The 12,066-nt window shown below is 36.2% G+C and overlaps 2 protein-coding genes across 2 annotated transcripts in view; both read right to left on the reverse strand.

Moving 5' to 3' along the window:
* LOC136029535 (uncharacterized) overlaps positions 1-12,066 on the reverse strand; it is a 327,964-nt gene that overhangs the window by 245,373 nt on the left and 70,525 nt on the right. The gene's annotated exons all lie outside the window — the stretch shown is intronic.
* On the reverse strand, positions 1,329-9,732 carry LOC136029536 (store-operated calcium entry-associated regulatory factor-like). The gene has a single exon (XM_065708006.1). The coding sequence runs from the start codon at positions 4,459-4,461 to the stop codon at positions 3,526-3,528; it is 936 nt and encodes a 311-aa protein (XP_065564078.1). The 5' UTR covers positions 4,462-9,732; the 3' UTR covers positions 1,329-3,525.

Here is a 12,066-nt window from a genome sequence, read left to right on the forward strand (position 1 = left end):
AAAAACTAAAAACTAAAAAAAACTAAAAAAAGGAAAAAACTGAAAAATAAGCTAAAATAAAGGTAAAAACCAATAAAAAACTAAAAAAAAAACTGAAAAAACTAAAAAAAGGCAAAAACTACAAAAAAACTAAAAACTAATAAAAAAAGTAAAAAAGCTAAAAAACTAAAAAAACTAAAAAAACTAAAAAAACTAAAAAAAGGTAAAAAACTAAAAAAAATAAAAAATAAAAAAAAACTAAAAAAAAAGGAAAAAACTGAAAAATAAGCTAACATAAAGGTAAAAACCAATAAAAACTAAAAAGAAAAAAAGGAAAAAACTAAAAAAAATTTTCATCTAAAAAACTAAAAAAAACTAAAAAAGGTAAAAACTAAAAGAACTAAAAAAGAAAAAAATAAATGACGACACTCAAAGAGAAAGCGACCAGGACAAAAGGAATGTTTTATTAGCAATCAACAAAGCACCGGGACATAGGGAGTATAAATGACGACCAGGACATAAGTAAAAAAAAAAATTAACAAAACTAAAAAGAAGGTAAAAACTACAAAAAAAACTAAAAAGAAAAAAAAACTAAAAACTAATAAAAAAACTAAAAAATCTAAAAATCTAAATAAACTAAAAAAGAAAAAAAAAGGAAAAAAATAAAGGAGAAAAACAAAACTAAAAAACGAATGTATATACAGACCGGTACACCGGGATACAAATGACGACCGGGACACAGGGAATATAAATGACGACCGGGACACAGGGACACAACTACAACGGGGACACCGGGGGAAACAGGGGGATATAAATGACGACCGGGACAAAAAAACTAAAAAGAAAAAAAAACTAAAAACTAATAAAAAAACTAAAAAATCTAAAAATCTAAATAAGCTAAAAAAGAAAAAAAAAGGAAAAAAATAAAGGAGAAAAACAAAATTAAAAAACGAATGTATATACAGACCGGGACACCGGGATACAAATGACGACCGGGACACAGGGAATATAAATGACGACCGGGACACAGGGACACAACTACAACGGGGACACCGGAGGAAACAGGGGGATGTAAATGACGACCGGGACACCGGGACAGGGAATGGCCGATTAGCAATCACCATCAACAAAGCTCAAGGGCAATCATTAGAATCATGAGGTATAGATCTGAATACAGATTGTTTTCCCATGGACCATTATATGTTGCATGTTCAAGAGTCGGTAAACCTGACAATCTATTTATATGCAAAGACAATGGGACAGCAAAGAATGTTGTATATTTGCAAGTTTTACGTAGTTAAAACCATATATATATATATCTATCTATATTCACAGGTGGGACATAGGGACACAACTACAATGGCGCGTAACTATTATGGCGCGTAACGACTTACGCGCGCGGGGGGGCTTGGGGGGGGCGCGAAGCGCCCCCACCAACTAGGTGTTGGGGTGGCGCGAAGCGCCACCCCAACAGCTAGTATAATCCATAAGAAATCAAGCAACATAATATATAAAAAATCAAGCAAACAGCAAGCAATAGTAATAAATCAGCAAATTTAAATTCTCTACTTTTCCCCTTGTCCCCTTGGTTAGGGTAGCTATCACTCCAGCCATACGAAAATTTCTCGTGAGATTTGACTTTGTTTCTTAGGCAAGACTCAGTGTAGTCCAAAGTATATTCCAACCCACACGAGCCATTGAGAATGTATGGATCTTCTGGGTATCTATAACCTTCGCAAACTACATTCATTTGTCCAAAACGATAATCCAACGACATGTCTGCTTCACATTTCCACTGAACGTAAGTGCCATCAGTTCCAACATTTTTGCATTGTACAACATCAGGTTTGAAAGCTTTGGCGGCCGTTCCTCCAATACAGCTTAGTTGTGGAACTGGTCTTGATCGGCGACCTGTCGTCATACGGTCTTTATGAAGAGTTAAAACTTCAATATCAGAAAGACTTACAGACTCGTCTTTGCCATACACATTAGCCAATGAAAACAAAACGAAGGCAAAACGAAGGAAAATCAAGCATAGTTTCAACTTTTCAAAAGGTTTTTTGAAAATAATTCAAAAGAATAATTTTCAAGTGATTTTTGAATAAAAAAAAATCAACATTATTGCTGGGACCCCATAAATTTTTTTGCAATTTGCATAATAATATTAGCGATTCTGTTCCGATGTAATTATAGCTAACGTTATAATTTTGCATTATTTTTTTTACGCCATATATGGTAAAACCTAAGATTATGACGTCATTCATCAATCTTGTACATGAAAATACTGTTTTTCACGAAAAATTGATTCTATTTTAAAAATTATTTTTGTAAATTATCAAGAATTTAAGGCACATCAATTTACTATAAAATGATCCATTATACAGCTCTATGTTACAATAACCCAAAAGCTTCGGAAAAGAAAAAGAAAAAAAAAGATGCCCTCGACGCAGAATATCGTAGTTCAAGCACCTTTTATATTTTTCAAGCCAATAGATTTTCTTAGTTATTCAAGCCAAGGAGCTGTAAGTTTCCTACACTAAGGTTTCAGACAAGTCGATTCTAATAGTATACTTTATGTTTCGATCTGACTCTATTTTTAGGAGTTATGGGCTAAAGTTTTTCTTAGTATGGGACGTGATCGTCTCATACTAGGCTGCTAGCTACCGCTGCAGCCCAGACTAATTAAAAAAAAACTTTTACACAAAATATGCTTTTCAAGGAAAAGTAAAGAAATCCATAAAACCAAAAATGAGCAAAAATAGAATCAGATAATCTACCAAGCGTAAAAATACCACAATCAGCATCAATAAATAGATGATACCCAAAACGAACAGAAACTACGATAAAAAACTGAGTCAAACTCAACAGGAGCAGAAATTAACAAAATTAGGGCTCAAAACACCTATGCCGTCTCAAGAACAGAACGTAATTTGCACTTAATATACAGACGTTTTCAGGGGGGATTTTCCTGGTGAGGGATCGTGGGAGAGGGTCCCGTAGAAGTATCTTTCCTTGGAGGAATTTTTCATGTGGGTAGATGAAAATTTTTTCATCGGTTCCATAAAGTACACGCCGGAAATCCCAACAAAATTTAACAAGAGCCAAGAGCTCATTGGTTTATGAAACATATTGGTTTCCTTGTATTTCTTCTCACTCGCTCCTGAGGGACGTCAATCTCCTCTGCACATTTTAAACACCAAACAATTTGGTATTAGTACTGATTCAGTTCATAATTGCTTTTTGTAGATCGAACATTTAGCTGGAGTAAATGAAAAGGTACACGTAAAGAACCAAGGAGCATGGTCAGAGTTGAAATATATGGTGACATATTAGCATTTTTCCAGTTATTCCGAACAAACCATTTAGAGGTAATTTTTTTTAATAGAAATTTTAATTCAAAACAAAGAAGATATATAAACGACTACAAAGCACCGTTATTTCCGAAATTGTACCACTTCTTCTCAATAAAGCAAATAAATAATCATTTTATAGGGTGGCAATATTTCTAGAATATTCAGATGCTTATAAAACAAACAAATCCGCAATCTATCTCCTTCTTGTACCAGCATAGCCTGTAGCTGTTCTTGTTTGAGAGGTAGTAGCCCCTGAGGAGTCGGTTGTTGAAGAAGTACCTCCCCAAGGATCAGGAGAAACGTAAGCTCGAGGAGTTGTCCTTAAGTAAGTCGATGGACCTCCTGTATAACCAGTTCTGGATCCAAATAAATATCCTATAAGACCCCCAGTCGTGGCACCACTCCAAAATCCAGGTCCCGAAGGTCTTGCTTGGGCTCCACAGCTCGCATCACCTTGATTGTAAAAACTACGAAAACCATAGCCAAAACCACTACCAGATCCAGGATGTCCCGGGTAGTCATCATTGGTAGAACTGGTATCAGTTCTTTGATCTGTCCTAGGTCTTAAACATGTTCTACATAATCCATAAAAAATCAAGCCAACAGCGGCTACCAGTAGTAAATCAGCAAATATAAATTCTCTACTTTTCCCATTGTCCTCTTGGTTAAGGTAGCTATCCCTCCAGCCATACGAAAATTTCTCGTGAGATTTGACTTTGTTTCTTAGGCCCGACTCAGTGTAGTCCAAAGTATATTCCAAACCACAAGAGCCTTTGAGAATGTATGGATCTTCTGGGTATCTATAACCTTCGCAAACTACATCCATTTGTCCAAAACGATAATCCGAAGACATGTCTGCTTCACATTTCCACTGAACGTCAATACCATCAGTTCCAACATTTTTGCATTGTACGACATCAGGTTTGAAAGCTTTGGCGGCCGTTCCTCCAATACAGCTTAGTTGTGGAACTGGTCTTGATCGGCGACCTGTCGTCATACGGTCTTTATGAAGAGTTAAAACTTCAATATCAGAAAGACTTACAGACTCAAGACGAGTCTTGACATACCCATTAGCCAATGAAAACAAAACGAAGGCAAAAATAATGAACTGAGCACACACCAACCTCATTCTATAACGTTAAGTTCAGAATATACCCAAAAAATCACGCGCTAAGTAGTTAAAACCTAACAAAAACAAAGCTATGTTTGAAATCCTCATATTTAATTCTAGTTTGAAGCAAAAATTGAAATTATTGCTCAAACATCATAAATATTTTTGCACTTTACATAATAACTTTAGCGATTGTGAACGAATAACTAAAAATAAAATAAAAAATGAGTTTATTTTCCACGGAAATATAGCACAAGATGTTAGCACACGCACTCAAAAGTTGAGCCAAAAAAGTTCGGTTCTAGGAGACAATTATAACTTTGAAGTGAAATATGAAAAAACTTTCGTCGACTAAATCGAACAAAAACAAAACTATTAGACAAATTTTCAAGCATTTTTCTAGTTTGAATAAAAAACAATCAACATTATTGTTGGGACCCCATAAAAATTTTACACCTTACATATTGATGCAATTATAGCTAACAGCAAAATTTCGCATTTTTTTTTTACGCCATAAATGGTAAAACCTAAGATTATGACGTCAATCATCAATCTTGTGCATGAAATACTGTTTTTCGTGAAAAATTTATTCTATTTTAAAAATTATTTTGTAAATTACAAAAGAATTTTACGCTCATCAATTTCCTTTAAAATGAACCATTAAACAGTTCTCAAGTAACCCGTAACCCGTGTAACCGTGTTCCAGCAACCCGCAAGCTTCGGAAAAGAAAAAGCAAAAAAAAAAGATGCACTCGATGCAGAATATCGTAGTTCAACAACTTTTTATATTTTTCAAGCCAATGTGTGTTCTTAGTTATTTAAGCCAAGGAGCTGTAAGTTTCCTACATTAAGGTTTCGAACAAGGGGATTCTCATAGTATTCTTTATGTTTCGATCTGACTCTATTTTTAGGAGTTATGGGCTACTGTATTTCTTAGTATGGGACGTGATCGTCTCTTACTAGGCTGCTAGCAACCGATGCAGCCCAGATTAGTTGATAAAACATTTTCCACAAAATATACTTTTCAAGGAAAAGTAGAGAAATCTATTAAACCAAAAATGAGCAAAAATTGAATCAAATAATCTACCAAGCGTAAAACTACCACAAATCAGCATCAATAAATAGAGGATACCCAAAACGAACAGAAATTACAATAGAAAACTGAGTCAAACCCAACAGGAGCAGAAATTAACAAAATTAGGGCTCACTACCCCTATGCTGTCTCAAGACCAGAACATGATTTGCACTTAATATACAGAGGTTTTCAGGGGGAATTTTTTCTGGTGAGGGAACGGGGGAGAGGGTTCCGTAGGAGTATCTTTCCTTGGAGGAATTTTTCATGTGGGTAGATGAAAATTTTTTATGGGTTCCATGAAGGGGACGCCGGACATCCCCAAAAAAATTAACAAGAGCCAAGAGCTCATATGGCAATTGTAACGAGGTTGGAACATAAAGTTAGACTCGGTACTGAGAAGCACCGAAATTGCCAATGAAATAGAAATCCCTCCAACTCCCCCAAATAGATCCGATCTAGTCCGCTTATATCAATCACATATCTATAACTTGTACTTCTTTTCGAACTCGCCAAAGTACTAGAAATCCCCTAACTCCCCCAAAAGCAGCAAATCCGTTCCGGTTATGTCAATCACGTATCTAAAACTTGTTCGTATTATTCCCATCAAGTTTCATCCCGATCTCTCCACTCTAAGAGTTTTCCAAGATTTTCATTTCTCCCCTCCACCCCCTATGTCCCGAATTGAAAATGGAGCATCTGAGACATGCGACCTTTCTATATGTCAAGTTTCATTAAGATCCGTTTACCCATTCGCAAGATAAACATACCTCCATTTTCACGATTTCCCCTCCCTCGAGCACCCCCCCCCCAGATGGTCGAATCGGGGAAACGATTATTATCAAGTCAATTTGTGCAGGTCCCTGACATGCAAATCAATATTCATTGTTCTAGCACGTCCAGAAGCACCGAAATCGCCAAAGCACTGGAAACTTTCGCCCTCCCAACTCCCCTCATATTTTCTAATTTTGTTAATCACATATCTAGGACTTGTGTTTATTCTTCCAACTAAGTTTCATCCCGATCTTTCCACTCTAAGCGTTTTCCAAGATTTCTGATTTCCCTCTCCAACTCCCCCCAATATAACCAGATCCGGTCGGGATTCTTCTAAATGTAAAATTTAATTAAGATCTGAACACCTGTTCGTAAGTTGAAAATACCTCAATTTTTCTAACCTTTCCAAATTAATCGAGTTAAATCCCGCCCTGAAGTCCCCCGAAGAGAGCAGATCCGGTCCGGTTATTCCAATCCCGTATCTAGGACTTGTGCTTATTCTTTCCACGAAGTTTCATCCCAATCTCTCCACTCTAAGCGTTTCCTAAGATTTCCAGGTCCCCCCTCCAGCTTCCCCCCATGTCACCGAACCTTGCCGGTATTTAAAATAAGAGCTGTAAGACACGAGGTCCTTCTAAATATCAAACTGCATTAAGATCCAATCACACGTTCATAAGTTAAAAATACCTCCAACTACCCCCCCCCTTCCAACTCTCCCAAAGAGAGTAGATCCGGTCCAATTATTTCAATCACGTATCTAGGACTTATGCTTATTCTTCCCACCAAGTTTCATCCCGATCTCTCTACGATAAGCGTTTTCGAAGATTTACGTTTCCCCCTCTACCCCCCTCCCACCATATCACCAGATATGGTCGGGATTTGAAATAAGAACTCCTAGACACAAAGTCCTTTTAAATATTAAATTTCAATAAAATCCGATCACCTATTCGTAGGTTTTCCTCTCCCTCCAATATTCGTAATTTTTCCTCCCCTTCCAGCCCCCATATGGTCAAATCGGGGAAGCGACTGATACCAAGTCAATTTGTGCAGGTCCCTGACATGACTACCAGTTTTCACTATCCTCGCACGTCCAGAGGCACCGAAATCGTTAAAGCACTGAAAGTGCCCTCTCCAACTCCCCAAAGACAACCGATCCGGTCCCGTTATGTCAATCAAGTATCTAGGACTTGTGCTTATTCTTCCCACCAAGTTTTATCCCAATATCCTCACTCGAAGCATTTACCGAGATTTCCAGTTTCCCCCTGCAACTTCCAAACCATGCTACCGGATCTTGCCGGGAATTAAAATAAGAACTGAGACACGAGGTCCTTCTAAATATCAAATTTCATTAAAATCAGATCACACGTTCCTAAGTTAAAGATACCTCGTTTTTTCTAACTTTTTCATCTTGTCCGGGATTTCCGGTTTCCGCCTCCAACTCCCCCCAATGTCGCCCGATCTGGTCGAGATTTAAAACAAGAGCCCTGAGACATAAGGTCTTCAAAATGTCAAAGTTCATTAAGATCTGATCACCCGTTCGTAAGTTAAAAATACTTCATTTTTCGAATCCGAATTTAGGGGGATTATTTACCTGCAGTGAGTGCCTGTGGCGTTTTCCGAGCAAGTTCTAAACTTTTCCAAGATTTCCGGTTCCCCCCTCCAACGTCAACATCATCCCCCGGTTCCCCACAATGTAATCAGATCCAGTCGGGATTTAAAATAAGAGCTCTGAAACATGGGATCCTGCTAAATATCAAATTTCATTAAGATCCGATTACCCGTTCGTAAGTTCAAAATACCTCGTTTTTTCTAATTTTTCCGAATTAACCGTCCCTCCACCCCCCCCCAGATGGTCGATTCGGGGAAACGACTATTATAATTTAATCTGGTCTGGTCCCCTGATATGCCTGCCAAATTTCATCGACTAGATTATCTGGAAGTGCCCGAACTAGCGAAACCAGGACTGACAGACAGACAGACAGACCGACGGACGGATCTTGCGATCTCTATCTGCCACTTGGTAAATATCAAGTGCCATAAAAAAAGAAATCAAATAAAAAAGCCAGGTTTTTCGACTGAAAGTAAGAAGCAACATTAAAACTTGAAACGAACAGAAATTAATACGTATATGAGGGAGTTCGACCCCGCGTCAATACCTCACTCTTTACACTAATTTTTTTAATACTTTTAAAAAACTTCTTTATTCCAATTAAACGGCCATTGTAATTCCAGACTCGTAATTAAAGAATTGAGACAACGTTCGAACTTTTTCGAAAATTTGAAAGATCCTTTTCCGTTGAAAAGGTTTCAAGCTTCTACCTGAAATAACATAATACCTGCAGCCGGATTGTGTGATTTTTATACTTTGATTTTTGTATAGAAGAGGATTTGGATTGCCCTCATAATGAGGGCAATCCAGATTGTTTAGCAGGTATATTTTATGAGAGGTCAGTGTTCACCAACACGATACTTGGATGCGAGGAAATATTAACGTTCCTCGAGTTGCTTCTAGTAGGTCTTCTTTTTCTCTTGTTTAGAGAGCTTCCAAGCTTTGGAATAAACTTAGTAAGGATATTGAGGGACATTAGTAATTTTAACCAGTTTAAATCCGAATTACGTATGGAGTTGCTCGGTAGGTATGCTTTCGAAACAGATTTAACTGTATTTTCAGTGGGTTATTTTCCTGTATTTTTTAATGTTTGGTTTTGGGGTTTTATATTGTAGTGTTTCGTTGTTTATTTTTATGTTGGTTTATTTTTATTTTAGCACATCCTCGCAAGCTCCGCTTTTGTTGCGGTATTATATAAAAATGATTATTTTCAAAAAAAATTGTTCTACTACTACTATTACTACATAGAATTTGCCCGTATGTATGCATTTTCGGATGGGGAGGGGATGGATTTTTTGTTGCGGTTTTTCCACGGGGGATTTTCTATTGAGAAGTATGTTTCCGGAGGTGAACTTGTGAGGGGAAATTAGGCACTGGGGATATTTGCCAGAATTCCTACACAAAATTATTTTGAAATGTCTTGTTTTCTCTTTTCTGTCTCTATTTTACGCGTGGAGTTGTTAAGAGTAATTGTCTGGTGTAAATTTCCACTGGGATTGAATTGTCTAAAAAATTTTCCATGGGGAGGGAGATTTTTTCGTAGAGGTGGGGCCTGATTTCGAACAGAAATTATTACTTATATGAAGGAGATTGCCTTCTCCTCAACACCTCATTCTTTACGCTATAGTCTGAATCTTGTCCCCATTTACTAAGAGCGAATCCTTAAACAAAAGGGTCGTTAGTTAGGACAATAGGATGATTTTTTTAAAGCACTAAAAAACTTTAGCGTAAAGCGCAAGGTGAGGAGTGGGCAATCCCCTTCATATACTTAATAATTTCTCTTCGTTTTAAGTTTTAATGTTGCTCCTTACTTTCAGTTGAAAATACTTTTTCTAATTTAATATATATATATATATATATATATATATATATATATATATATATATATATATATATATATATATATATATATATATATATATATATATATATATATATATATATATATATATTCATAAACCCCATTGGCCTGCCATAATGTATAAATAGGGAAACGATCAAAAATAGAGCTTTTAAGTTACAAACGAGTATACTGAATAAACAAACAAAGCGAATATATCGAGAGGACAACCACTTCTCTTCTTCAGCACGAAATAAAATAATATATTCAAGGAAAGTGCTGGAGAAAAAACCAACAAAAGAAACACAGAAAGTCAACGTGAAAAATACAAAAACAAAAAACCAATGAAAGAACAAAAACTTTAAAAGATGAATAAAATTCAGTAAAAGCCAAAGATCATAAGAATTAAAACCAAATACCTAACAACCATATAGCGATTCGTTTGCCAATATCCGCAATTTACACAAAATCCAAAAATATTATGAACTGCCATTGACGGATACTAGCAAACAGCTGAGAAATAAAAGAAAACATCCAATCACTCAAAACAAAACGAACTAGAAACTAAACGAGTTGGAGAACTATATTGTGATTTCTGATTTGAACAATTTTGTTCCTTGCAGCCACCCTTTGAGACCTAAGGGGTTACGGTAACGGCCTTTTAAGGGGGGAAGGACGGCCTTTTGTGATCCCAAAAGACCGAACTCATTTTGGAGCATAAACTCAGTTCTAAACCATCTGTATCAGAAAAATCGAAAATTTCGAATCAGACACTCCTTTAACTTACAGCCCTTTGCAACAAAACTTATTTTTACTTCCATTATAGAGGCATTTTTTATAAACAGAAATATGGGTTTCCAATGGGAATTCTTTATCACCAATAGAGTTCTGGTGTTTTCACGGAAAGACCTTGAAGAAATGGCTATTTCAATAAGTATTTGTAGACCCGAATTTTGGGTTCGTTTTAAAAATAATATTTTTTATTCATGGGAGCATGGTGAAGATTCTTTGGAGTCTTTTCTTCACTTGCGATCAAAAACTCAAATTTTCTCAGGAATCAGAGGTAGATAGGCATCTTCCTTTCTTGGATGTTCTGGTGCCGAGTTTGGGATCTATATTAGACCAAGTTTGGGCTCTATAGAAAACCTACGTATAGTGACAGTTACTTAAATTATTCCTCTAATCATTCTCCTGCGGTTAAAAGAGGAGTCGTCCCTTCTCTAGTCAATAAAGCACTGCAGCTTTGTTCACCACCTTTCCTGGATTCAGACCTCAACCACCTTAGGAATGTTTTATTTGGCAATGGTTATCAAATTAGTTTAATAAACTCTGTAATTGAAAAACATACTAAAAAGTTATTAGACAGACACAGTTAAGACAGACCAAAGGGAAGATCCCTTTTACCTTGCTTTCCCTTACGTACAAGGGGTTTCAGAACACATTTCAAAAGATAAAAAAAAAACAAAAAAAAACATTTATTCTTATTATAGACCCAGTAAAACTATTTGTTCCCAAATTTATCAAGGTAAAGACCCAATCCCGAAAGGTGAAAACTCTGGTGTCTACAGAATTCCATACTCGTGCGGTCTTTGGTACATCGGAAGAACTGACAAACGGCTTACGGATAGATTGAATCAGCACTACCACAATTAATAACACCCTTAACAAGCGAAAAGACCAGAAAATTTTGACTCTGCCAATACAAAACACATCTTTGATCACCCAGAACATACTATTCCACTTAACCAAGCTAGTTTAATTTTACATGACAAAACTATTGTCCAGCACAGGGGGAAGTTGTTGAAATGTTTTAATATCAGCATTGCGGTCTAGGTTTGAACTGAGATTACAATGATTATAGAATAAATGAATCATATGTCGGTCTTCTCTTAAGAGAAGTCAATAATTTAGTAGTCCCTGTAATAAACCTCGAGCCACCTTCCCAATCATATAATAAAATACGTCAAAAACCCCTTAGGTCTCAAAGGCTGTCTGCAAGGAAAACAATTATTAAAATAGAAAACCAGATGATATAGTTCTCCAACTTATTTCGTTGCTGGTTCATTTTGTTTTGAGTGAATGAATGTAACTTTTGTTTCTCAGTTGTTCGTTAGTATCCGTCGATGGCAGTTCATAAATTTTTTGGATTTTGTTCAAATCCAGACATTGGCGAATGACTCGCGTTATGGTGGTTAGGTATTTGGTTTTAATTCTTGTAATTTTTGGCTTTTATTGAATTTTATTCATGTTTTAAATTTTTAGTGTTTTTTTTTCATTGATTTTTCCACATTGACTCTCTGCGTTTGTTTCGTTAGTTTTTTCTTCGGC

The sequence above is a fragment of the Artemia franciscana genome, chromosome 7, assembly GCF_032884065.1.
Source record: "Artemia franciscana chromosome 7, ASM3288406v1, whole genome shotgun sequence".
Taxonomy (NCBI): domain Eukaryota; kingdom Metazoa; phylum Arthropoda; class Branchiopoda; order Anostraca; family Artemiidae; genus Artemia; species Artemia franciscana.